The sequence below is a fragment of the Pituophis catenifer genome, unplaced genomic scaffold (assembly GCF_029215685.1).
Source record: "Pituophis catenifer annectens isolate HBS135680 unplaced genomic scaffold, rPitCat1.0.hap2 SCAF_7, whole genome shotgun sequence".
Taxonomy (NCBI): Eukaryota; Metazoa; Chordata; class Lepidosauria; order Squamata; family Colubridae; genus Pituophis; species Pituophis catenifer.
In genome coordinates this window covers 10,246,476-10,272,293 of record NW_027256887.1, presented here as the reverse complement: position 1 = coordinate 10,272,293, position 25,818 = coordinate 10,246,476, and the positions used below count along the sequence as shown (strand labels likewise).

Genomic DNA, 25,818 nt, shown 5'->3' with positions numbered 1-25,818 from the left:
TTATCGACCTCGGAAGGATGGAAGGCTGAGGCAGCCTTGAGCCTGGTGAGATTCGATCTACCAAACTGCTGGCAGCCAGTGATCAGCAGAAGTAGCCTGCAGTACTGCACTCTAACCAGCGCGCCACCGCGGCTCTACCTCATGCTCCTGAGTAGGCAACAAGAGAGTTTTTCAGAGTAAAGACACACTTCTCTCTACCACCAGGTTACCCAATCTCTGTTACAGGTGACCGCTAAAATAGCGGTCCCGAACCTTTGGGGCACCAGGGACCGGTTCTGTGGAAAAAGGTTTTTCCGCAGACCAGAAGGGGCGTGGTTTTGCCGATCCCCGCTATTTCCTCTGGTTAGGGTTAAGGAGGCAGAGCTGGAAATCGGGTAAGACGGCAAGAGGAGCCCCGTCTTGCTCCACGCGCTCCAAAATAATAAGACCTCCCCGAAAATAAGGCCAAGCGCTTATTTCAGGGTTCAAAAAAATATAAGACAGGGTCTTATTTTCAGGGAAACATGGTAGCTCCATCTAAACTCTTAATGATTTTGGGTTTGCAGATTGCTCCTAGCTTACAGAAGAGTGGGACCATGTTGGATGTCGTTGACAACAGTTCCATGTTATATAGGCTTGAATTAGAAGGTAAAAAAAAAAAAGAAGAGTTTTCATACCTATATTATCTAAATGTTTTCCGGAAAAGACTGCCTTCATTTTGTTTCATCTTCTTCTTTACCATTTAAGTTGATATTTATATTCCCTGTCCAACAAAAAGCTTGTTCAGTTCCAAGTGTTGGAAACTCTCAGCTGGATGTCCCATTGGAGAGTTGTGTTTAGTTTGGCAACAGTGAGCACCTGAGTGAGGAACTGAGTTATTATTTGTTTTGTTCCATTCCTTTCTGTTCTGTTTTATCCCGTCTCATCCCATCCCATCCCATCCCATCCCATCCCATTCCATTCCATTCCATTCCATTCCATTCCATTCCATTCCATTCCATTCCATTCCATTCCATTCCATTCCTGTTTTATTCCTGTTTTATTCCTGTTCTGTTCCACCCTGTTCTATTCCATTCCATTCCATTCCTGTTCTATTCTATTCTGTTATGCTATTCTATTCTAAGGGATGCGGTGGCTCAGTAGCTAAGATGCTGAGCTTGTCAATCGAAAGGTTGGCAGTTCAGCGGTTCGAATCCCTAGTGCTGCATAATGGGGTGAGCTCCCATTACTTGTCCCAGCTTCTGCCAATCTAGCAGTTCGAAAGCCCGTAAAAAATGCAAGTAGAAAAATAGGGACCACCTTTGATGGGAAGGTAACAGCGTTCCTTGCGCCTTTGGCGTTTAGTCATGCCGGCCACATGACCATGGAGACATCTTCAGACAGCACTGGCTCTTCGACTTTGAAACAGAGATGAGCATCGTTCCCTAGAGTCGGGAACGACTAGCACATATGTGTGAGGGGAACCTTTACCTTTACCTTTATTCTATTCTACTCTGCTCTACTCTGTTTTATTCTGTTCTGTTATTCTATTCTATTATTCTGTTCTTATTCTATTCTGTTTTATTCTATTATTCTGTTCTGTTATTCTACTCTACTCTACTCTACTCTACTCTACTCTACTCTACTCTACTCTACTCTACTCTACTCTACTCTACTCTATTCCTGCTCAACTCTTCTCTACTCTACTGTACTCTATTCCTGCTCAACTCTACTCTACTCTACTCTACTCTACTCTACTCTACTCTACTCTACTCTACTCTACTCTATTCCTGCTCAACTCTTCTCTACTCTACTGTACTCTATTCCTGCTCAACTCTACTCTACTCTACTCTACTGTACTCTACTGTACTCTACTGTACTCTACTCTACTTTACTCTACTCTACTCTACTCTACTCTATTCCTGCTCAACTCCATCAAGAAATACCCGAGGAACAACTGAATACAACAAATTAATCAAAACAATGCAAAAATAACCACAAAATAATCACAAGATGGCAGTCCAACAACAAAGTGGATGTTGCCTTGAACTTCAGGACATGCAGTTGGGGTGAGGGAGAATAGCATCGTTCTCTTCTGGGAGGCAAACTGTGGCAGTCCTTGGTTTCCAAAAAGGAGTAGAAGAAAATCGTCACTGCCAAGTCGGGAGGTGGTAGAGAACAGTCTTTCTTCGGGGAAAGGAACCTGTTTTCATTCTGAGACTGCCTGGCTTAGAAATAAGCCCCCAGCAGAAGAAGACAACTCCAAAGTATACAAAGCAATTACTTCTGTCGAAAATGTATATGGCCACCCAACTCCCTCACAGCGACTCTGGCCAGCTTACAGAAATAAAATAAATAATGTAATAAAATGCTCCTTTATTCCTAGGGGTGAATGTGGGTAAGAGGTGGAAAGCAGTAAACCAGATGACGAAGAAACATGCACAGGACCACATCTTGATCTTCAACGACGCCCACATTCTGATGGCCTCCTTAGGTGCTCAGGATCAAAAAACTTCCAATGAGCTTCTCACCACTTTACAGGACCTAGTCCAGTAAGTGACTCACAATGCTAACAACAGGCCTCCTTGTTCCTATCTATTCTCTAAGACGGGTGTCAGCAACCTGCGGCTCCAGAGCCGCATGTGGCTCTTTGGGCTCTCTGCTGTGGCTCCCTGTCAGGTGGCTCCCTGTCAGGTGATCCCACCACTGGCTGGCCCCGCCCCCCGCCCTCCCCTCCCGGTCACTCCTCGCCTATCCTGAGAAGGTAAGGGCGATGGCGGGGGATGGAAAAGTGGCTGGGGCAGAGACAGAGATACAGAGAGAGACACAGAGAGAGATACAGAGAGAGGGAAGGGAGAAAGGGAGAGAGAGAGAGATGTCAAAAGGGTTTTGTAGTTTTTTAACAACCGGTTCTCTGCCCTAATGACCGGCTGGGTAGGCGTGGCTAGGGGGGTCATGTGACTGGTGGAAGTGGGTGACATCGAATTAGCCACGCCCACCCAGATTTTGTGGCTCCCGGTGTTTTCTTTTCTGTGGGAAACGGGTCCAAATGGCTCTTTGAGTGTTTTAAGGTTTTAGGCCCCTGATGTAGGGTTTCATGTGGGGTGTTTAAGAGGAGCACTGTTCATAAAGTCAATAGAGAGAGTGTTTTGATTTTCCAGACTAGCCTGTGGGTCACTATTCTTATCCAAGAACTACAAGAAGTCCTTGACTTAAGGCCATAAATTGGGAGAATATTGTTGCTAAGCAGGGCGGTTGTTAAGTGAGTCGAACCCAGTTTTACAACCTCCTTGATCAGAGTAGCGGCAGTCCTCGACATACGACCTCAATTGAGGCCCAAACTTCTGTTGTTAAGTGAGGCATTTGCTAGTTTGAGTTTTGCTCCACTTTACGAGCTTTCATGCCACAGTGGTAAAGTGAATCGCTGCAGGTGTTAAGTCCGTAACACGGTTGTTAAGTGAATTTGACCTCTCCATTGACTTGGCTTGTCAGAAGGTTTCCAAAGTGACCCCAAGACGCTGTGACCGTCATAAGTATGAGTCGGTTGGCAAGCTTCTGAAATTTTGATCACGTGACCATGGAGATCATGTGAGCTTGAATCAGCTTAAATACATGCTTGGTTGCCAAGGGCCCAAATTTTTATCATTTGACTGTCGGGATGCTGCAGTGGTCATAAGTGCAAGACCTGATAGCAATAGCAATAGCGCTTAGACTTATATACCGCTTCATAGTGCTTTACATCCCTCTCTAAGCGGTTTACAGAGTCAGCCTCTTGCCCCCAACAATCTGGGTCCCTCATTTTACCCACCTCGGAAGGATGGAAGGCTGAGTCATCCTTGAGCCGGTGAGATTCGAACTGCTGAACTGCAGCTAGCAGTCAGCTGAAGTAGCCTGCAGTACTGCACTCTAACCACTGCACCACCGCAGCTCAAGGATCTCTTTTTTTTTTTTTTCAGTGTCGTAATTTCAAACGTTTGCTAAATGAATGCTTGTAAGTCAAGGACTTACCTTCAGTGACATCTTGCTAGATTTGGACAATTCTTCGCTTTGGACTTCATTTGGACTCCCTGGCCTTGCAGTGTCAGTGGCCGATGTTCAGGGTTAGTTGGTTCATTTCACACGGTCACTTCCGATCTGCGTGTCTTTCCTAGGACTCCTACAGAAGATCACGAGCTGAGCTTGGTTCCAACGTTGGGAATGCCCCTTCTACAAGCCTTTGTGGAGTTTGACCAAGGACATTACGACAAGGCAGTGGAACTGCTGTACCCCATTCGATATCAGATTGTTAAAACAGGAGGGAGCGATGCCCAGGTGAGAAGAGAGCGGTCTTTTGCTGGCTTTTTCATCAGCGTTTTATTCCTTTATCCCAGTGGTTTCCCAAACCTGGGCCACTTGAATTATGCTGGCTGGAGAATTCTGGGAGTTGAAGTCCACACATCCTAAAAGTAGCCTCGGTTGAGAAATACTGGTTTATCCTGTGGGGGACCTCAGGAAGTAATGTCCTACACAGGTACACACACACACGGGTGGGCTACTGGGGGTTCACAGGGGTTTGGGAGCACCTCTAGTTAAGATTTTGTGCAGTTCGGAGTACCCCCCAAATCCCACTCCTGTCTAGAACCGCCCACCCCTCCCCTCCCTTCCCAGGAGTCCCCACGCGGCCCGTTTTGGATGCAAGTTAGTGCAGGGTGCGCGCGGAAGCTCAGGGAAGGCAAATGGGCCTACTGGAAGTTCGAGAAGGCTGGAAATGGGCCTGTTTCCAGCCTCCAGAGGGCCTCCGGAGCCTGGGGAGGCCGTTTTCTCGCTCCCGGAGGCATGAGAAAATACATGCGCGTACGCACAGAATGACCATCTGGTGCACAGTGTGCATGTGCGGCCAGCGAACCAGTAGCAAACCGGTTCGGATTTCACCACTGCCTTGCAGTCATCTTGCTAGGAGTGAATAACGTCTCTTCTACGTTTCCTTCTCTTCCAGAGAGATCTTTTTGCCCAGTTGCTGATTCAGGCTGCTTTAAAATGTAAATCTAAAGCCAACCAAAGACTTGCTAGGTAAGTACAACGAGTACTACATTCTGGATTTTACCTGGTTGAAAGATAGCAGTGAACATAGAGGGGAATCGTGGTTGCAATCAGTAAGAGGAGTAGGGATTCAAATTTTGACCGGCTCGTGGTGGAAAGATCTGCAGTCGCCACCGGATAGCAAGGACCCCAACTGAGCCCAAAATGTCCTTTGCAATCATCCAAAGTTTGATCACGTGGGGATGTTGCAATGGTCACAAGTGTGAGAACTAGCCTCTACGTCACTTTTTGCCATTGTAACTTTGAATGGTCATTAAACAAATGGTTGCAACTGGAGCATAACTGTATGGATTTCAGCCGCAGAATTCTGGGATTTGAAGCCCACCCATTTAAAGTTACGGAGGTTGAGGAACATTGGGCTCAATAGTGGGTTTCAATTCAGTTTGCTACCGGTTTGCTCATGTGCATGCGTGTTCACATGAGCACGCGACGCTTCTGCGCAGGCAGGTGGGCGGAGCCTCCCGCCGCCACTACTGACTCGCCAGATCCGGGGCGAACCAGTAGCAATCCACCACTGATTGGGCTAGATCAGGCATGTCAAACTTGCGGCCTGTGGGCCGTATGCGTCACATGCTGGCCACGCCCACCCCGGGTTTAGCGAAGGAGGAAAAAGTCCTGATATGTCACGTGACGTGATGCCGTGAGTTTGACACCTCTGGACTAGATGAGTTCCATGAGTTCCTTCCAAGTGTAATTCTATGCCTACCTTTGATGTCTTCAAGGAAAGTTGTACTTCTTTTCACATGGCCACTCCAGGTTTTATTTGGGGGGGATGCTTTGGGTTTTTCAGGGTTTAGAGCCCTGGTGGCACAGTGGTTAGAATGCAGTATTATTGCAGGGCTAACTCTGCCCACTGCCAGCACTTCGATTCTCACCAGCTCAAGGTTGATTCAGCCTTCCATCCTTCCGAGGTGGGTAAAATGAGGACTCAGATTGTTGGTGGGACAATACGCTGACTCTGTAAACGGCTTAGAGTGGGCTGTAAAGCACTGTGAAGCGGTATGTAAGTCTAGGTCAGTGATGGCTAACCTTTTTGCCATCGCGTGCCAGGAGAGGGGGGCGGGGAAGGGTTGCGCGTGCATGTGCCCACGCGCATGCGTGCGCAACCCCCTCCCCCCCGCTCCTGGCACATGATGGCCTGGTAGGCCCGTTTTTCTTTCTTACCAGGTTCCAGATCCTCTCTGTGTATCTGGGAAGGGCGAAAACAGCCTTTCCCACTCCCTTGGAGGCCCTACGGAGGCTGAAAGGGCCCATTTCCCAACTCTCGGTGGGACAGGAAGTGACATTTTTTGCTGTCCCCAGCCTCCAGAACCTCTCTAGGAGTCTCTAGGAGCCTCTCTAGGGGTCTCTAGGAGCCTCTCTAGGAGTCTCTGGAGGCTGGGGACAGGAAAAAATGTCACTTCCTGTCCCACCGGGAGTCGGGAAATGGGCCCTTTCAGCCTCCGTAGGGCCTCCAAGGGAGTGGGAAAGGCTGTTTTCGCCCTTCCCAGATACACAGAGAGGATCTGGAACCAGGTAAGAAAGAAAAACGGGCCTTCCCCACCCCGCCCCCAGGCCCTCCAGAGGCAGGAAACAGCCTGTTTCCCTACTTCTGGTGGGCCCAGAGGGCCCGAAAATCAGCTGGCCGGCGCGCGCATGCGCCCCAGAGCTGAGCTGGCGTGCCCCTAATATGGCTCCACGTGCCACCTGTGGCACATGTGCCATAGGTTCGCCATCACGGTTCTAGGTGCTATTGCTATTTAAAGGGAGTTCTTCTGTTCAATGTTTTAAGAGCCTTGTCCCTTTGTTCTTTAGATGCCTCCTTATAGAACGTGATGAATTCAGACCAAACTCGCCATTAACCGAACGACTGATGAGGAAAACAGTAGGCCTTCATGCCTTGGGCTAAACCCAACATCATATAAAGATTTTAAGTCAATGAGATTGTTGTTGTCCAGACTTGCATAAATCCAAGGAATTTATGCGGTTCTTCGGAAAACAGTATCTGGAAAGATTTATCCTTGCTGAGTTTTGACCCATCTCGGTCTTGTCCTATTTACTGTATTTTTTGGAGTATAAGACGCACCGGACTATAAGACGCACCTACCTTTTTCGGTGAGGAAAAGAAGAAAAAGAAATCTCCCTCTTCCTCTGAGCAATTTTGCCTCGTAGCCTGCTTTACTTTCATTTTCGTTTTCGTCATAGCTTGATTAGCACAAGGGGAAAAAAAAAATCTGCTGCAAGGAAGAAGCAATTTTCTTCCTTGCAGCAAGCAGCAGAGCCCTGCCCAAGACAGCTGAGAGCAAAACAGCTGAGAGTCGGGAGGCTGATCCAGTCAACTTGTGCTAATTAGGCTGTGCTGAAGCTGAAAGGAGCTGTTTTTTCTTGCTGTTTGCTGCAAGGAGGTAACTGCTGGGAGGCAGAGGCCAAAGGGTGGGGGCCAGTGGGTGGACGGGGCTACATTTGGTGTATAAGAGCACCTAAATTTTCACCCCCTTTTAGGGGAGGAAAAGATGCGTCTTATACTCTTGAAAAGTACGGTAGTTCTTTGAATCCTAGTTGCTTCCATGCATCTCTACAGAAGCAAAAGGTAGCCAGATATAGAAGGTTGTCTGCTTATGGTTTATTGGCAACGCTAATTTACAAATAACTATTTTTAAAAAATCAATGGGGTATAATTAAAAGCTTTTGGGCTGCAGAACTATCAAATAAACATTTGGTTATTCAGAAAGTACAAGTTTATTGCCTATTTTTGAAAAAGGTTTAAATTCCAGATTTCAAACATGTTTACAAGCACAGAAACAGAGCATAAAAGTGTCAGTAAGCAGCACTATCAAAAACTTTTCTGCTGCATTTTGGAATATACAATGTACACAATCTAATCTATGGAGCCCGTTGAATGTTTCCACTATCCCCAAAATAAGGTTCAGGCGGTCCTTGACTTAACACCACACTTGGGAACTGACGATCTGGTCACTAAGAAAGTCACTGGACCGGATTTTACAGCCATTTTTACTCCCGTGGTTAAGCAAAGCACCACTGTTGTTAAGCAAATCAACACGGTTGTTAAGGGAATCCGACTCCGCTTCTCAGAAGCCAGCTGGAAAAGTTGCAAATCATGACCTCATGACTGCAGGATGGTGCAACTGCTCATCAATGCGTATTGGTTGCTAAGTGCCCCAATTGCAATTGCGCGATTGTGGGGCGGGTATGTGTGTGTGTGACGCAACGGTCATTAATTTTGAAGACAGATTGCGGTCACTTTTTTTTTCATTGCTGTCATAATTCCAAACAAAAGCTCATAAAGGGGGCCAGTCGTAAAAGATTTTCTCTGCTATAATACGTATTTATGTACATATTGGAATTATAAGCTCCTTAGGCAGACATGCAGGACCGTAATCTGTCATCTGCGCAGCCGACTTTCTAAGACGCATCTGACTCAGGGGTGGGTTCTAAATTTTTTTACTACCGGTTCTGTGGGGCGTGGCTTATTTTGTGGGCGTGGCTTGATGGTCATGTGACAATTTAGGATTTAGCAGAGGTACTGGTCTACCAGGCTTTTAACTGCTTGCAGAGCTGTACCGGTCTACCCATTTATTTTTGCAGGCACTGATCTACTCATGTATTTTTGCAGGCACTGGTCTACTCATTTATTTTGGGAGGCACTGGTCTACCCATTTATTTTTGCAGGCACCAGTCTACTCATTTGTTTTCTTTTAACACTGATCAGCTGTAGGGCGGTCCTTTGAAGCCCTGCGGCAAGAGTTTAAACAGTTTTTTTCCCTCTAGCCATCAGCTGGGACTCAGGAGGCAGCAATAGATTGGGGGTGGGGCCAAATAAAAGGTAAGAATAACGCGGAGGGGCGGGGGGACAGAACCGGTTCGGTGACGTCATATCATCACCGCTACCAGCTCGGCCGAACCGAGCTGAACCGGGAACTCACCACTGATCTGACTGCACCCACACACACATTGACCAACCTGTCATGCTAAATCTCCTTTTCCCATGAGTCTTCAGCTCATGTGCGCTACTGACAAAGTTTGCAACCAGCTTCTTCTTCTTGTGCCCTATCTGTCATCGGACATGGGCGATCATGTTGGCGATCCTATTTTTATCAACAGCCGCATGAAAAAGTGCTGCAGTTTTGTCCAAACCAGTCAGTCCCTTAGATTTTGAAGCCATGATCTTCTTCTTCTGCCTGGACCTCGTTTGCCTTCAATCTTTCCTGGGAGGATTAAGTGAAGGATGCCGTATTTTTCCGGGTGTCGCATCCCATGTCCAAAATATTCTTTCACTTTTTAATGATGATTTCCCTTGGCTTTCCCAGATGGCTTATCACCTCATTTCTGATTTTGTCAGCCCAGCTTGTACGTAACAGCCGTCTGAAAATCCACATATTTTTTTTTTAATTTGATTTATATGCCGCCCTTCTCTGGGGACTCAGGGCGGCTTACAATGCGTTAAGCAATAGCCTTCATACTTTTGTATATTTATACAGTCAGCTTATTGCCCCCACCAACTGGGTCCTCAATTTACCTACCTTAGAAAGGATGGAAGGCTGAGTCAACCTTGAGCCTGGTGAGATTCGAACTTACAGTAATTGCAGACAGCTGGTGTTAATCACAATGCTATCAGTCTGCTGAGCCACCAGGCCCTAGTTTCTGCATGCAAAACATCACTTGGAAGGATGGGTAAAGAACTAAGCCTTTTGTCAGTAATCATACAATACTCAAGGATCCTCAACTGGAAATCCATGACCGGAAATGAAAGCACGACACCCCCCCCCCCCCCAAATTCTTCCCTCGCCCTGCCAGAGAGACCCCCTCCTTGGTTGTGGCTAACTGAACAGTGGAGATGTCTTTTAATTTTTTTTTAGATTAGCTAATGCATGGAATACTTTTATTTTGCCAAGTGGGATTAAACACACCAGGAATGTTTCTCCATGGTGCAGATGATCAGTGTACATGCAAAGCAACAGAATGATGATAATACAATACCAATAAGAGGGAGGAGTAAGAAGGATAATAAGGATAAATAATGATGCTACAGCCATGCTACATTGGGAAATACGCGTAGACATTAGACCAGGGGTCTCCAACCTTGGCAACTTTAAGACCTGTGGACTTCAACTCCCAGAATTCCTCAGCCAGCTTTGCCTTGTAGCGCCATCCTGAGGGAAGGACCTAAAACGGCGTATGTCTCTAGGATGTGTCGCCTGCAAATTGCCCACATATACACATATACACATAAGGAGCATAAAAAAAAAAAGACGACTCACTTGCTAAAATTAACATTTTATTCATGAAGCAATTTTAGCAGGGAAGTAAAAAAGAAGTACAAAAAAAAATCACTACAAAAACTCTCAATTTAGGACCACAGGAATTTCTGTCGCCAAACAAAGGGATTGTAAATTATGTGACTACACCGACTTACGACAGCAATCAGGGTCTCCCTGTTGCAGTCGTTAAGCGACTACCCACACCAAGCCAAATCACTTTGGTCTCACCCAGCCCTGAGCCTTGGTAAGGGGTTTGTCTCCAGCTCCCCCACTCCATCCATCTTGTTCCTTTTGGCTGCCCTGCGCCCTGCCTTTGTGGGGTGGCGGGCAGCTCTAGAACTGTACCATTCGGGGACTAGTGGCAATATCCCTCGGAAGCCACGGCCATCTCATCCCAGTCACCCTTGCTCCTTACACTCCGAGACCCTGCCACCTGCACTCTGCCATTTTCTTAATCCCATTGCTATGAGGCGTGCCCAGCTGCCAGGTGTGGGAAAGTAAAAAAACCCCAAAACCAGTGCCTAGTTTGGTATGCTGTGGTTCAGACTGATTTTGGCATTTATTTTTCTTTCTGCAGCTGAAGTCCAGCTCAGTAGCCAGGCCCAGCTCCCCTCATCAGCAGTAGGTGCAAGATTGAGGAGATCAGCTAGGATGGTAGAGTGCAGAGCAGAAGGGCATATAAACAGGGGAGAGAGGCAAGTGGTGGTGAGAGTTAAAGGGCCCCTTTAATCGTAATTGTGAGTGGGCTGCCAAGTCCCCAAATTCTGACCACGTGAGTGGCACTGCAACAGCTGTTAACTTCAGGTCTGGATCTTAAGTCCCTTTGCTTAGGAACATTATGAGTTTGAACAGTCACTGAACAAAAAGGTCATCGGTTCAAGGATTATCTTTATAAAGTGGCAGAGGTTTTCTTTCTAAGGCACAATTACATGTTTCTTGATATCCAGGGTTTAATGCCATCCCCAATCCTAGCACTTCTATTACCACAATGACGCTTTTCAAGCCAAATGGCAAAAATTAGCATCGCATTTTCCCAATATTCATGTTGTATAATCCAATATGCAAAAACAAGGAAATGTAATACTAATCTTGTCTAAAATGAAAAAGCGAGGGTCACATGCTTGCTAAACTGAAAATACGAAACTGCTGAAATTGGAAAATTGCCAGAAAGCATTACATCAAATCATTAAAAGAGAAAACGGAGGATGATATGCATAGAAACATGATTGTGTTAGCTGAAATAGAAAACGAAGAACTTTTCATCACGGATCCAGAACCACAGGTATATTTTTAAACCACTGGATCTTATGGCTGATGCGAACTTTACATGTATACGCGGAGCAAACAGGAGTTTCTTTTGATAATCACTCACTGTATGTCTTCAGTAATAACAATTTGCATCCGTCTAGGAGGACAATAGTTTGTCCAGCCTTATTGATGGATTAAACACCCATCCATAATAAACGTCATATATTAAAAGCTAAAGGGGAAAAAAACTTTGTTTACTAAGAAACGAAGATAGTAAAAATGGATTAAAACCCCATAATTATTATTTTTTTTACAAATTTTCGGTATTCTTTCTTAAAACATCTTTGTGATAAAAATAGAGTTGGGTTTCTATCCATCAACAATAGCGATTCAGCCTTTCATACTCCGCTGAAGGTATATAATTGGTTCTATAAAATTGGATTGATTTGAAAAGGAGGGCCATAGGCATTTAAACTGCTAAGAAGATTATGTTAATGTAAAGGCATCTTTTTAAGATAAAATACATTTCTTTTCTTCCCTGTAAAAGATAAGATACGCAGGATAAGCCTGATGCTTCTCAAAAATGACGAAGATCGATGGGTTTAATGTGTTATCCACACAGCTGTCGTAAGAGTTGAGCACGTCGGTCAATTTCGCTGGTGGGCGAGTGTATATCGGATGCCCCACGACAAATTCACCCACTAGAACTTGAGCTAAAAACATCATCTTCTCATCCTCCTTCACCGGACAGTAGTTGTCTGAATAACTGGCATCTCTGGCAAAGTAGCTTCCTGAAAAGCAGCACAGGGGGGGGAAAGAATATTCAAATTGCTTCACACAGACAGAACAATTCCTTGACTCTAAACCCAGGGGTGACAAATTCACAGAGTGTTTAGATCCGGCCTGTGGGCCTGCCCTGAAAACAGCAAAAGACCGGCTCGTGGTGCCTCTGCCAGCGAAAATGGCGCTCAGGAGAGCCACACACAGGCCTCCTGGGCTTAGTTTCTGGCCACAACAGCCTCCTGTGGCCCTGTGGCCCTCCCGGGCTCAGACAAAAAGCCCCCCCTTCCTGCCTGCCATGGTGCAGGAGGCTGACTAGGCCACAGCCACGGCCACCCAGCAACCAGGCAGAGAACCCCTTGCTAAAATTTTTGAAGCCCACCCCTGCCCTTCACACTCCAAACCAGGCCACCGCCCTAACGTTTCTCACAGCCTCTTGTTCCAAATACCGACCAGATCTTCCTAAACTTCAGAGAGCCCATCAAAGTCAGTGAAATGCTGCCCCTTAGTGGGTCGAAAGGAAGAGCAGCTCAGCATTATCTGTCTTCCCTGAGGGAACAAAGCTCCTTTCTGGTTTGGGTCCAAGCACCTTACCTTTCCCATAAACGGTCCCATTTGTGCCACAGAGTCTCCAGTCAAAGTTGTCTGTGCAGATGGCTTTCAAGCTAGAAGGGCTTGTCCCATGGAAGAGAAGCCTTTCGTCAATAAACTTTCCAATCTTCTTCTTCATCATCTGCTCTTTTTGCCTAGAACAAAGGAAAGATTTATCTTGTTCTACCAACGCTGAAGCTGAAGGCAATTATGTTCCTCCATAGGGGATGGACTGCCTCTCGGCTCAGCACCACAGAGAAAAGGGGGCACTTAAGACGGCAAGCTTTCTAGGACGAAGGAGAGAAGGATGGACCACGTCTGATGAGAACCACATTCTACCAGAAAATGAGCTATACAAGAGAAAATAGAAATAGAATAACGGAGTTGGAAGGGACCTTGGAGGTCTTCTAGTCCAACCCTCTACTTAGACAGAAATCTTACACCACTTCAGACAAATGGTTATCCAACATCTTCTTAAAAATTTCCAGTGTTGGGGCATTCACAACTTCTGGAGGCAAGTTGTTCCACTGATTAATTGTTCTAACTGTCAGGAAATTTCTCCTAAGTTCTAAGTTGCTTCTCTCCTTGATTAGTTTCCACCCGTTGCTTCTTGTCCTGCCCTCAGGGGCTTTGGAGAATAGCTTGACTCCCTCTTCTTTGTGGCAGCCCCTGAGATATTGGAAGACTGCTATCATGTCTCCCCTAGTCCTTCTTTTCATTAAACTAGACATACCCAGTTCCTGCAACAGTCCTTCATATGTTTTAGCTTCCAGTCCCCTAATCAACTTTGTTGCTCTTCTCTGCACTCTTTCTACAGCCTCAACATCTTTTTTACATCGTGATGACCAAAACCGGATGCAGGATTCCAAGTGTGGCCTTACCAAGGCCTTATAAAGTGGTATTAACACTTCACGTGATCTTGATTCTATCCCTCTGTTTATGAAGCCTAGAACTGTGTTGGCTTTTTTGGCAGCTGCTGCACACGGCTGGCTCATACCATGTTTCCCCAAAAATAAGACCCTGTCTTATATTTTTTTGAACCCTGAAATAAATACTTGGCCGCATTGCCATGAGCTCAGAAGCCCGACTAGGCTTATTATCAGGGAATGACTTATTTTGGGGGAAACAGGGTATTTAAATGGTTGTCCACTAGGACTCCAAGATCCCTCTCACAGTTACTACTATTGAGCAAGGTACCACATATACGGTACCTGAGCATTTTGTTTTTCTTGCCTAAATAGCTTCCCCTTTCTTTGCTCATCAGAAGGTCACAGAAGGGGATCGCATGATCCCGGAACCGTCATAAATGTGAGTCAGTAGCCAAGCATCCCGATTTTGATCATGTGACCACAATGGTCATCAGGGTGAAAAATGGTCATAAGTCACTTTTCACATTGTAACTTTGAATGGTCACTAAACAAACTTTTGTAAGTTGAGGACTACCTGTATTCCTCACTTTTAATTCATCTGCCTCCTTTTTGGGGGGGAGACCGTACCCAATTTTTTTTTAAAAAAGGAACTATTTTGGATCCTAAAAGGTCATCAGTGTTACGTACTTTTCAAAAACTCTAATGAAGTTGAGTTGACTCCCATAATCGAGTCAATTTACTTTTGCTAGTTTCTCTATCATTTATTTTACCCCTCAGTCTAAGAAATTGTGCTTGGAAGAGACCTTGGAGGTCTTCTAGTCCAACCCCCTGCTCAAGAGCCTTGGTGGCGCAGCAGACTAAATTGCTGTTAAGTAGCACCAGCTGCCTGCAATTACTTTAAGTTCAAATCTCACTAGGCTCAAGGTTGACTCAGCCTTCCATCCTTTCGAGGTAGGCAAAATGAGTACCTGGTTTGTGGGGGCAATAAGCTGACCTTGTATAAAAAAGAACCCCGCTTGGGGGGGGGGGGGGCGAAAGCCCTACTAAGCAGGTATATACAAAAGTATGAAGGCTATTGCTTAAAAGCATTGTAAGCTGCCCTGAGTCTCCGGAGAAGGGCGGCATATAAATCGAACCAAATAAACAAATAAACAAATAAACAAACAAACAAACAAACAAACAAACAAACAAATAAATAAGCAGGAGACCCCATAGCTTCACAGAGATTCGCTTCTGATCATAAGACAGACAGAAATCAGGCAGGCACGTAGCTTGATGGTATTCCAAACATTATTTAAAATTGAGCTTTTGGGGGGAGATTATCTGGACAATGATCAGGCTGGCATTGAGCAATTAGCCTCGTGGTGCGACCAGAACAATCTGGAACTGAACACACTCAAAACCATAGCAATGGTGGTAGACTTTAGGAGAAACCCTCCCATACCACTACCTCTTACCATACTAGACAACACAGTATCAACAGTAGAGCCCTTCAAATTTCTAGGTTCTACCATATCTCACAACCTAAAATGGACACCCAACATCAAAAACGTCATCAAAAAAGCACAACAAAGAATGTTCTTTGTGCCCCAACTCAGAAAGCTCAAACTGCCCAAGGAGCTGCTGATCCAGTTCTACAGAGGAATTATGGAGTCTGTCATCTGCACCTCTATAACTGTCTGGTTTGGTTCTGCAACCCAACAAGACAGATACAGACTTCAGAGGATAATTAGAACTGCAGAAAAAACAATGGCTACCAACCTGCCTTCCACTGAGGACCTGTATACTGCACAAGTCAAAAAGAGGGCTGTGAAAATATTTATAGACCCCTCACATCCTGGACATAAATTGTTCCAACTCCTACCCTCAAAACGACGCTATAAAGCACTTCACACCAGAACAACTAGACACAAGGACAGTTTTTTCCCCAAACGTCAACACTCTGCTAAACAAATAATCCTCAGAACATTGCCAAACTATTTACTAAGTCTGCACTACTATTAATCTTCTCATCGTTCCTATCACCCATCTCCTCCCACTTATGACTGTATGACTGTAATCTTGTTGCTTGTATCTTTACAATTCATATTGACTGTTTCCTAATATGATTTGATTGCTTATTTGTACCCTATGACCATCATTAAGTGTTGTACTTTATGATTCTTGACGAATGTATCTTTTCTTTTATGTACACTGAGAGCGTATGCACCAAGACAAATTCCTTGTGTGTCCAATCATACTTGGCCAATAAAGAATTCTATTCTATTCTATTCTATTCTATTCTATTCTATTCTATTCTATTCTATTCTATTCTATTCTATTCTATTCTATTCTATTCTATTCTATTCTATTCTATTCTATTCTATTCTGTTGTTTTGCAGCTAATTATGACAACGTTTTGTGGACTGCACATTCTCATTTTTTATTCAATTAATTACTGAGAAACTTCAGTGTCTATAGGGCAATGTTTCTCAAACAGGGCCACTTTGAGATGTGTGGACTTCAACTCCCAGAATTCCCCAGCCAGCATGTAGCTGGCGAATTCTAGGAGTTGTTGTTCACCCATCTGAAAGTGACCAAACTTCAGAAACACTGCTATAGAGGTATAAAAATTAAAGATATCATCCTCTTTTAAGAACGCCATAATGGGGGTTGGAGTCTGGGCAACTGAATGGAGCTGAGTGTTTACTGGCCAGATGCCCTTCCTGTTGCCAATGCAGAGGTTTTTTTCAGCAGATATATTCTCAGTGTGCCAAGAGAGAGAAATATCTGCCTCTACGTAGGATCGAACTCACAGCCTCCTGATTGTGAGGTGAGAGCTCCACCTCTAGGCCACCGCACCACCCATATAAAAATTAAAGATATGCATCTAATAAATTTTGAAAGTCTGGGTAATTTATGCTCTGGGTAATTCAATGGAGGTAATAAAATGACTGCCTTAAGAGGTCACAATGCTCGGCTTCTTGTAACATTGATAGCAATTATGTAATAAAATAAAATACAAACCACTGGTAGACTTGCCAAAGAGATGGGTTCTGAATTCGTTCTATCTTGCGGATTTTATAGTTTTTCATCGTCATCTGAAAGAGATTCTCAATTTTCAAGAACTCCGGAGAACCTCTCTTGAGTTCAATGACCTAAAAACAAAGATATTATGAAGCGTTGAAGACACTTTGTCTTGGTCAAGACAAAGATAAGAGCCGCGGTGGCGCAGTGGTTAAAGTGCAGTACTGCAGGCTACTTCTGCTGATCACCGGCTGCCAGCAGTTTGGCAGATCGAATCTCACCAGGCTCAAGGTTGACTCAGCCTTCCATCCTTCGGAGATGGGTAAAATGAGGAGCCAGATTGTTGGGGGCAATAGGCTGACTCTGTAAACCGCTTAGAGAGGGCTGTGAAGCACTGTGAAGCAGTATATAAGTCTAAGTGCTATTGCTATGACTCCAGAAAGAAAGGGAATGATTTATTCAATTTAAATTCCCAAATTGGAATACTTGGAATCCTACAAATTTGAGTTCATATCAGAGTTGGAAAGACTACTGAGCATCAACCCTGGCCTGAATAGGTTTTATGGGTTAGTTTTTTTTAATTGTATAGCTAGGGGTTTTAAATTGGGAAGCCGTTTAATTTAATTTATTTTTAATTATCTTAACTTTTATATTGTATGTTATTTTAATTCTCGGCTGTTCACCGCCCTGAGTCCCTTCGGGGAGAAGGGCGGGATATAAATTTAATAAATAAATAAATAAATAACACACACACACACACACACACACAATGTACAAGTGCATTATATCATGTTTTTTCCTCAGATTGCTACTCTTCTCTTCTTTATGTTTTGGCTTTTTATGGAAACCACAAGAGACCACAGAAGTAATGAAGCTATAAATGAGCACCTCCTCCTCCCCAGAATTTCCACCAGTCAGCCTTTTAAGGAGCAGGTTGTGAGGGAAATAAACTTATTTTTACAATTCAAACTTAATATTCTAATGTACTTCTGGATAGTTTAATGCAAGCCTAAAGATGACATATGCTTTTCAGACACCTACATACTATTTTTCATTAATTCACCTAGAATATTAGATTTTATTCAGGTGAAAGCTTTTCTCCAGCACTTCATTACACTGCAATATAAAGTTTCTATAAAACAGGGAATAGGGCAGTAATAAATATACATGAAAAAGATGCAAATAACACCAAGAAATCCATTACCGCGTATCCAATAGCAGGTAGAGCTGTGCTATCCCAGTTTGGAGGGTAAGTTGGAGTTGTTACGGGAGACGTTATGCGTGCAGTTGTTGTTGTTGCTGTTGTTGCTGGTGCTGTTGCTGCTGCTGTTGCTGTGTGTCTGGGTACAAGCAAAAGAAAAAGTGTGAGGGACAATGGTTAATCTGCTTCATCTAGTTCCAACTACAAGAACCACTCAGGGGAAAAAGCAAAAGTCGTAGTAGGATTCTACCTTTTCAAGAAATTAGAAAAAAAAGGAACAAAGCAAACTGAAGCATGGGATCTTAATTACCGTATTTTTGGACTATAAGGCGCACCTGACTGTAGGACGCACCTTAATTTAGAAGAGGAAAACAACAACAAAAAAGTTTTTGGCCTCCGCGCACCCCATTTTTGGCCCTTTTCCAGCCTTTTTTTGGCCTGTTTTTTCTGGAAAAATGGGCTGAAAAAAGCCTTGGTAATGGGCCGAAAAAAGCCTCAAAAACGGGGTGAAAAAACCTTCAAAAACAGACAGAAAAACCTTCACAAACGGACTGAAAAAAAGCCTCAAAAACAGGCCGAAAAAAGCCTCAAAAACAGGCTGAGAAAAGCCCTGAAAACGGGCCTGAAAAAGGCCCCCCAAAATGGCAGGCGGGCGAAGCTTCAGCAATATTCTATAAGACGCACAGACATTTTCACACCCTTTTGGGAGACAAAAAGTGTCTTATAGTCTGAAAAATATGGTAGATTCTGAGATCCCCACACCCCTCTACTTTACCCTTTCTTTGACTTGACATCTTCAGAGGAAACAAACTTGGGACGTCTTCGGACCTCCCGTTGGGTAGGATAGTTCACATTTTTCTGGGTCATATCTCGAGAAAGAGGATAGAATCTTTTTAGGTTTAAAGGGAAAAAAAAAACCCCAAAGTCACTGACTATGCCTAGAGAAAATATGCAGAAAAAATATATGGAGTGATGCTTTTATCCCCATATCAGATTTGAACTAAATCTCAAAAGCTGGAGTAGCACCTAGGGCCCTGCAAAAACTCGCAAACTCCAAAGTCCCATTTTTGACCTCCGGAACTTTCTTCTTTTTGGAAGATAATCTAAATGTTACAGAGGATTAAGGCCCTCATTTCATCTCCACAAACTGGAGTGATTTTAGTCTTCATCTCCTTCTTCCCTATGCAAAAAAAAAAAAAGCCAATAATTCTGACTCTTCCCACTTGGCAACAAAATCATTAGAAAACCAGGGGTGCCCCAGGAGGCACTAAGCAAATTATAGCTCTGAGGTCAAACTCAATTGCTCGTCTTATTCAATGGGAATTTGAAAGCAAAGCAGCAACCATTAAAAAAAAAAATCCTCTGTGCCTAGCCAATTTACAAAAACAATTTCCACTTAACGTCAAGATCGTGTTGGGGGAAACCAGATTTAGGGATATTTTGAACCGACGGTACCTCTTGAAGTGGGATTCCTTACTTTTAAAGTTCAGCAAATATTTCTGAGAGCCAGCTTCAAATTGGATACTTCCATTTGGGTCTGCTAGGTAAAGGTTCTCCAAGTCATCTGAAGTTAGACTGGCAGGCTGGAATTGCTTGTCCTATGGAAATGAAATGTATAATACTGTAAAATGTACTATAAAAATGTATACATAATTATGTGTAATTTATTGTTAGAGGATAAGGACCACTGCTCCCCTCTGCACGCACCTTCCTGAATGAAATTCTTATACAAGAATATATTCTGGATTCACAACGTAAGTAGTCCTGAACTTATGATTTGTTCATTTAATAATGGTTTGAGGTTACAGCCTTGGAAAAAGTGATTGATAATCTGTCTGCGAACTTATGACCATCGTACCACCCCTGCAATCATGTGATTGCAATTCCAGTGCATGTCAACCAACTCACATTAATGAAGGTCGCAGCATCTTGTAAGATATGTGATCGCAATTTGTGATCTTCCCAACTGTGGAAACTGTATTTATTTCATGATCAGATGATTCGCTTAATGAGCACAGTAAGAATGGCCGTAAAATCAGGTCCAGTCACATGAAGACTTACTTATCAACCGCAATTCTGGTTGCAATCATGGTCATAAATCAAGGACTACCTGTATTTAGAACAGGTATTCTTTAACACCGAAGAAATCCACTGACATGGTAATAAGGCCTAATCAAAATTCTGTTCTACCATCAGTTTCATTTTTTCTGTTATGTTTATGCTCATCCTCTCTTCAAGGAGTTTTAGCCCCACAGCTAGCATCTAGTTTTAGCTAGATGCTAGAAAAACTCTCCATCAGCGTTTTTCAAACTTGGCAAGATGGGTGAACTTCAACTGCCAGAATTCCCCAGCCAGCATGGGATGGGGAATTCTGGGAGTTGAAGTCTGCCCAACTGAAAAGTTGCCAAGTTTGTAAACCACTGCTCTCACCAATAATAAACATACAATGTAAGAAAATGCCATGTTGTTAATACACATTCCCACATTCTTTGCTCCTCCTGACACTGCACAAGGCGTATGGAAACTAGCAACCTCTGAAGGGTGGGGGAAATCTATCAAATCTATCAAAATCTATCAAATCTATCAAATAAAAATCTATCAAATATCAAATAAAATATCAAATATCAAATAAAAATCTATCAAAGAGAAATCTATTACATAACCTCTAACCCAGGGGTCTACAACCTTAAATGCTCAAAGAGCCATTTGGACCCGTTTCCCACACACAAAAAAACACCGGGAGCCACAAAATCTGGGTGGGCGTGGCCAACTCCGTATCACTCACTCCCACCCCTGGGTACGCCTACCCAGCCGGTCATTTGGGCAGAGAACCTGTTGTTAAAAAACACCGGAAACCACAAAAACCTTTTCTCTCTTTCTCCCCTGCTCTCTCTACCCCTCTATCACCCCCCCCCCTCTGTCTTCTGTCTCTCTCTCCTCTCCCTCTCGGATTTCCAAGGCTAGGCGAGGAGTGACTGGGAGGGGAGGGTGAGGGGTGGGGCCAGACAGTCATGGGACAGGGAGCTGCAGCAGAGGGCCCAAAGAGCCGCACGCGGCTCCAGAGCCACGGTGTTGCTGACACCCACTCTAACCTTCACCCTAAATCATTGCTTCTCCTTTCCTAATATTGTGTCCAATCCAACAACTAAGGAGGCAAGACTGACACAGAATCACCATAAATAATACTAACGTTAGGAAAAAAAAAAAGATTACTTATGGAATCTTAAAAACTAGACAGGGACACTCATGTCTTGGTGAGTACATTAAGCCAAGGTGTTTATAATAATAATAATAATAATTTTATTTCTATACCGCCCTTCTCCCGAAGGACTCAGGGCGGTGTACAGCCTGTTTAAAAACACAAACAAAACAACAATATAAAATTTAAAATAATTAAATAAAGTGGCTCAGATTTAAAACCCCAATAAATTTAAATATCCCAATTTAAAAGCTATTGTGTTGTTAGTCCGGCCTGGCGGAATAATAGGGTCTTCAGTGCGCAGCGAAACGCCCGGAGATCGGAGATCTTACGAATTTCCGGGGGCAGTTCGTTCCACAGGGATGGGGCTCCCACAGAGAAGGCCCTCCCCCTGGGCGCCGCCAGTCGACATAACTTGGTTGACGGCACCCTGAGGAGACCCTCCCTGTGGGAACGGACTGGTCGGTGGGAGGCTATTGGTGGCAGGAGAGAGTTTATGAATTGTCTGGGCTTCTTCCTCATAGAATCCCTTGTGGACCAATGCCCTACTTAGGAGCCAACGTTGAAATGTCTGTCTGCTCTTAGTCTGATAATAATTTGAAAGCTTCCCTTTTTCCTCCCCAGATGCTGAGAATGGATAACATCCTCATCATCATGGTGTTGATTGCTTTAATGCAGATGTTTCATTACCCAAACTAGGTAACCTTATCCCAGTTTGGCTAATGAAACATCTGCATAGGAACAACCAAGCTCAGAGAGCGCGCTCTGATTGCTAACAAATATTCTCCTTTATTGGCTGAGAATTCTCCCAGGACTGGAGAACCAAGCTAACAGAGCATTTCCATAGAGTAGAAGTGCCCCAGTCCTCTACTGACCTGTTTCCCATATTCGATCCATTGGCCCTGGTCATTCCTCCAGTACCACAGCCACTTGGTTGTCATGACAAACTTCGGCTCTTTGGTGACGGACGACACAGTGGACAGGCGCCGAATTGGAGGAGAGACAAAAGTCATGGTCGTGAAATCTAGATCTAGATCTGGAAACCTGTGGAGGAGAAAGAGTTCGGCTGGGTTTATCCACTCCACTGAATCAGTTTAGTTTTCTCTCCCCTCCCCTGAACAAGCCATAGTTTTACCCAGGAGGTTAAATCGTGATCCATATCTAACAAACTTGACTATTGGGTTTGCACAGAATAGGCAAGTCCACTTTTCTTGGTCTGCTGCTTCTCCATGGATTCTGTGCTTGATTTTAGTGAATTCCAAGCTGTAAGGAAAAACTTTAATCTTCCATTTGTATATCCTTTCCACGCAGTGTTTTGTGTTCAGACCTGGGGCCCTTTTTCAACTCCAGATCTAAATCCTGGAAATCTCTGTGGAGATTTCCCCCAGATCTAACCTACCGTATTTTTTGGACTATAAGACACACTTTTTTGTCTCCCAAAAGGGGACGAAAATATCTGTGCGTCTTATAGACTGAATATTGCCGAAGCCCTCCCCACTTGCCAGCCATTTTTTTTGGCCTCCGCACGCCCTGTTTTCGGGCCTTTTTTCGGCCTTTTCCAGGCCTTTTTTTGGCCCATTTTGGAGGCTTTTTTGGCCCGTTTTCTGGGCTTTTTTTGGCCTGTTTTTGAGGATTTTTGTGTCCATTTTTGAGGCTTTTTTGGCCCGTTTTTTTGGGAAAAACAGGTTGAAAAAATCCATGAAAACAGGCCGAAAAATTCCCGGAAAACGGGTTGGACAAAGCCTGGCAAACGGGTTAAAAAAAGCCCCAAAAATGGGCCGAAAAAAGCCCTGAAACAGGCCAAAAGCCCCAAAAATGGGCTGAAAAAAGCCTCGAAAATGAGCCGGAAAAAAAGGTAGCCCAAAACCTTTTTTTGTTGTTTTCCTCTTCTAAATTTAGGTGTGTCTTATAGTCCGAAAAATACGGTAGTTCCTCTCTGAAAAAGGAGCCACCTTTAGATGCTCAAAGGGCTTGCTGTTATCAGTCACTAAAAGAGTTTTTGCTACCAGTCAAAAGAAAATAGTATGGAACTAAAAAAAAAAAAAAAGTAATTGGTGCATTTGAAAATTGAGATTTGGGAAGGTTGGAGCATTAAAAAGCTTTTTTGGAGGGGAGTGTAAAAGAATCCCTTAATTCAGGGCTCTCCAACCTTGGCAACTTTACGAACTTGTGGACTTCAACTCCCAGAATTCCTCAGCCAGCTTTGCCCCTCGCCCTCCCCTCCCAGCAAAGCTGGCTGAGGAATTCTGGGCGTTGAAGTCCACAAGTTCGTAAAGTTGCCAAGGTTGGAGAGCCCCGCCTTAATTCAATAATGAGCCATTCAGGAAAAAAAAAAAAGTGATGCGGGGGGAGGGAGACCCACACTTCTCTCCGTAGATTAAATGCACTTGGTTTCCTTATTGCTTAATCATCATAAAATACAGCATAAACTTCTCCCGACAATGGGAAAGTGCAACTGACTCATGTAACAAAAATAAAATATATCTGCTTGCTTATTGGAAAATTAACTTCATCAAAATAGAGCCTTCATACTAGAGCCTTGGTAGTACAGTGGTCTAAGGCACCCTGTTATTAAGCTGGTTATTAAGACCAGCTGCCTGCAATTACTGCAGGTTCGAATCTCGCTAAGGCTCAAGGTTGACTCAGCCTTCCATCCTTTCTAAGGTAGGTAAATTGAGGACCCAGTTGTGGGGGCAATAAGCTGACTTTGTATAAATATACAAAAGGATGAAGGCTATTGCTGAGCACATTGTAAGCCGCCCTGAGTCTTCGGAGAAGGGCGGCATATAAATCAAATTAAAAAAAAAAAAATCAGCAAATATATTCACAGGAATATTGATTTGCTCCAAAGGGTGGGCAGGGAGTGTTGGTGAATCCCTTTTTATTCCCTAACATTTTAAAACTGGGTACAAATAGTTCTCAACAATTGGGACTAGAATTTCCATTGCTAAACAACTACTGGCATGGATTTTGTGGCTATGCCTGAATTGCTTAGAGAACCACCCACTTCCATGTCCCTAACAGAATGGATGGCCTCCTTGCTGCAGAGCCCGATTTTATGACTTTTTCTGTCAGGCTTGTTAAGCAAATCACTGCAGTTCAGTGAATAGCTTGGTTGTTAAGTGAATCAAAGCTTCTCCCTTTTGACTTTGCTAGTCGGAAGCCATTTTGAAACGTCACATGATCACGGCCCTGGGATGCTCAATACATACTGCTTGCGAAGCACCAGGATTTGGATTATGTGGCAGTGAGGATGCTGCCATAGTTGTAAGTCAAGGACTGCCTGTACCTAAACTGAGAGATTTGCTGTAAGGGAAATATTACTATTTGAGAGTTGGACAATTTAAGAATCTCGGGATTATTTACAAGATTCGCCAAAAGATGGGACACTAAAACACTTATAAGACTGAGATTTCTTTTAAACCAAGGTTTTTCCTACGACTTTAGCTTTCATCCCCCTGGATCCTGGAATAACATGACGAGATTTCTACTTGAATGGCCAACTCTGCAATAAGTAACATTCAAAGATATACATCGTTTCCTTACTAAGCCTTCTTGGTTAACACACATAGCTAGAAATCCGCTTGTTTCGGTAAATAACATCTCTTTCAAGTTACACAACCCATCTTTCTTCTAATAAACAGCAAATTTTGAGTTGAAACACAGAACTTCCCTGTTTCCCCCAAAATAAGACATCCCCTGATAATAAGCCCAATCGGACTTTTGAGTGCATAGCAATAAGGCCAAGTGCTTATTTCGGGGTTCAAAAAAATATAAGACAGGGTCTTATTTTCGGGGAAACACGGTATTGAATCGGAGGTGCCCTTGAGGCGCCTGTAAAAATCTGCAGCCACCATCTTGCAAATTTTGACATCTCCTCCTTGCAGAGACCCCTGGCCAGGGGTGAAATCCAGCAGGTTCTGGAGAACTGGTAGCAGAAATTTTGAGTAGTTCGGAGAACCAGCAAATACCACCCCTGGCTGACCCCAGAGTGGGGTGGGAATGGAGATTTTGCAGTAGCCTTCCCCAGCCACACCACGCCCACCAAGCCACGCCCACAGAAATGGTAGTAAAAAAATTTGGATTTCACCACGGCCCCTGGCATTAGCCCACTCCACCCTTTTACTGGAGAAAAGCACCCAGGGCTTCAATCCCATCAGGGAAAAGCAAACATCCCTTAAGATAGCTAGCTAGCTAGATAGATGATAGATAGATAGATAGATAGATATTCTTACTTCTTTGTAGGATTTATGTGTGTTTTTCCTCTAGCCAGGTTTTTCCTACGTAACCAAGGTTTTTCTGCAGCCCTAGCTCAGTGGAATCACATCCACTCGATTCTGGGCTTTCTTCTTTCTGGCAGCCAGCAAGTTCTTGCTGCCAGGTGAGAGATTTATATAGATCTATTTCTGGCTCATTAGCCATCATCAGTAAGCCACACCCACATCTCATGTATCCTCCCTGTAAAGGTACAATATCTATTTTCTATTTTTCTTTCTTGCTGGCTGCCAGAAAGAAAAAAGCCCAGAATCGAGTGGATGTGATTCCACTGAGCTAGGGCTGCAGAAAAACCTTGGTTACGTAGGAAAAACCTGGCTAGAGGAAAAACACACATAAATCCTACAAAGAAGT

General features: G+C 44.0%; 2 protein-coding genes across 2 annotated transcripts in view; one reads left to right on the top strand and one right to left on the bottom strand.

The window, feature by feature from the left end:
- TTC38 (tetratricopeptide repeat domain 38) overlaps positions 1–7,747 on the top strand; it is a 31,108-nt gene extending 23,361 nt beyond the window's left edge. The window contains exons 10-14 of the mRNA XM_070946819.1: positions 546–627; positions 2,345–2,510; positions 4,110–4,269; positions 4,934–5,007; positions 6,832–7,747. Coding sequence (XP_070802920.1) covers positions 546–627; positions 2,345–2,510; positions 4,110–4,269; positions 4,934–5,007; positions 6,832–6,925 — 576 coding nt within the window. The 3' untranslated portion in view covers positions 6,926–7,747. The remainder of the gene's footprint in view (positions 1–545; positions 628–2,344; positions 2,511–4,109; positions 4,270–4,933; positions 5,008–6,831) is intronic.
- Positions 7,748–10,299: 2,552 nt separating this feature from the next.
- LOC139319988 (protein mono-ADP-ribosyltransferase PARP12-like) overlaps positions 10,300–25,818 on the bottom strand; it is a 35,062-nt gene continuing 19,543 nt past the window's right edge. The window contains exons 7-13 of the mRNA XM_070948101.1: positions 22,065–22,233; positions 19,468–19,588; positions 18,766–18,859; positions 17,994–18,129; positions 16,790–16,920; positions 12,918–13,069; positions 10,300–12,334 (exon numbers count right to left, since the gene is read on the bottom strand). Of these exons, the coding sequence (XP_070804202.1) occupies positions 12,054–12,334; positions 12,918–13,069; positions 16,790–16,920; positions 17,994–18,129; positions 18,766–18,859; positions 19,468–19,588; positions 22,065–22,233 (1,084 nt within the window). The 3' untranslated portion in view covers positions 10,300–12,053. The remainder of the gene's footprint in view (positions 12,335–12,917; positions 13,070–16,789; positions 16,921–17,993; positions 18,130–18,765; positions 18,860–19,467; positions 19,589–22,064; positions 22,234–25,818) is intronic.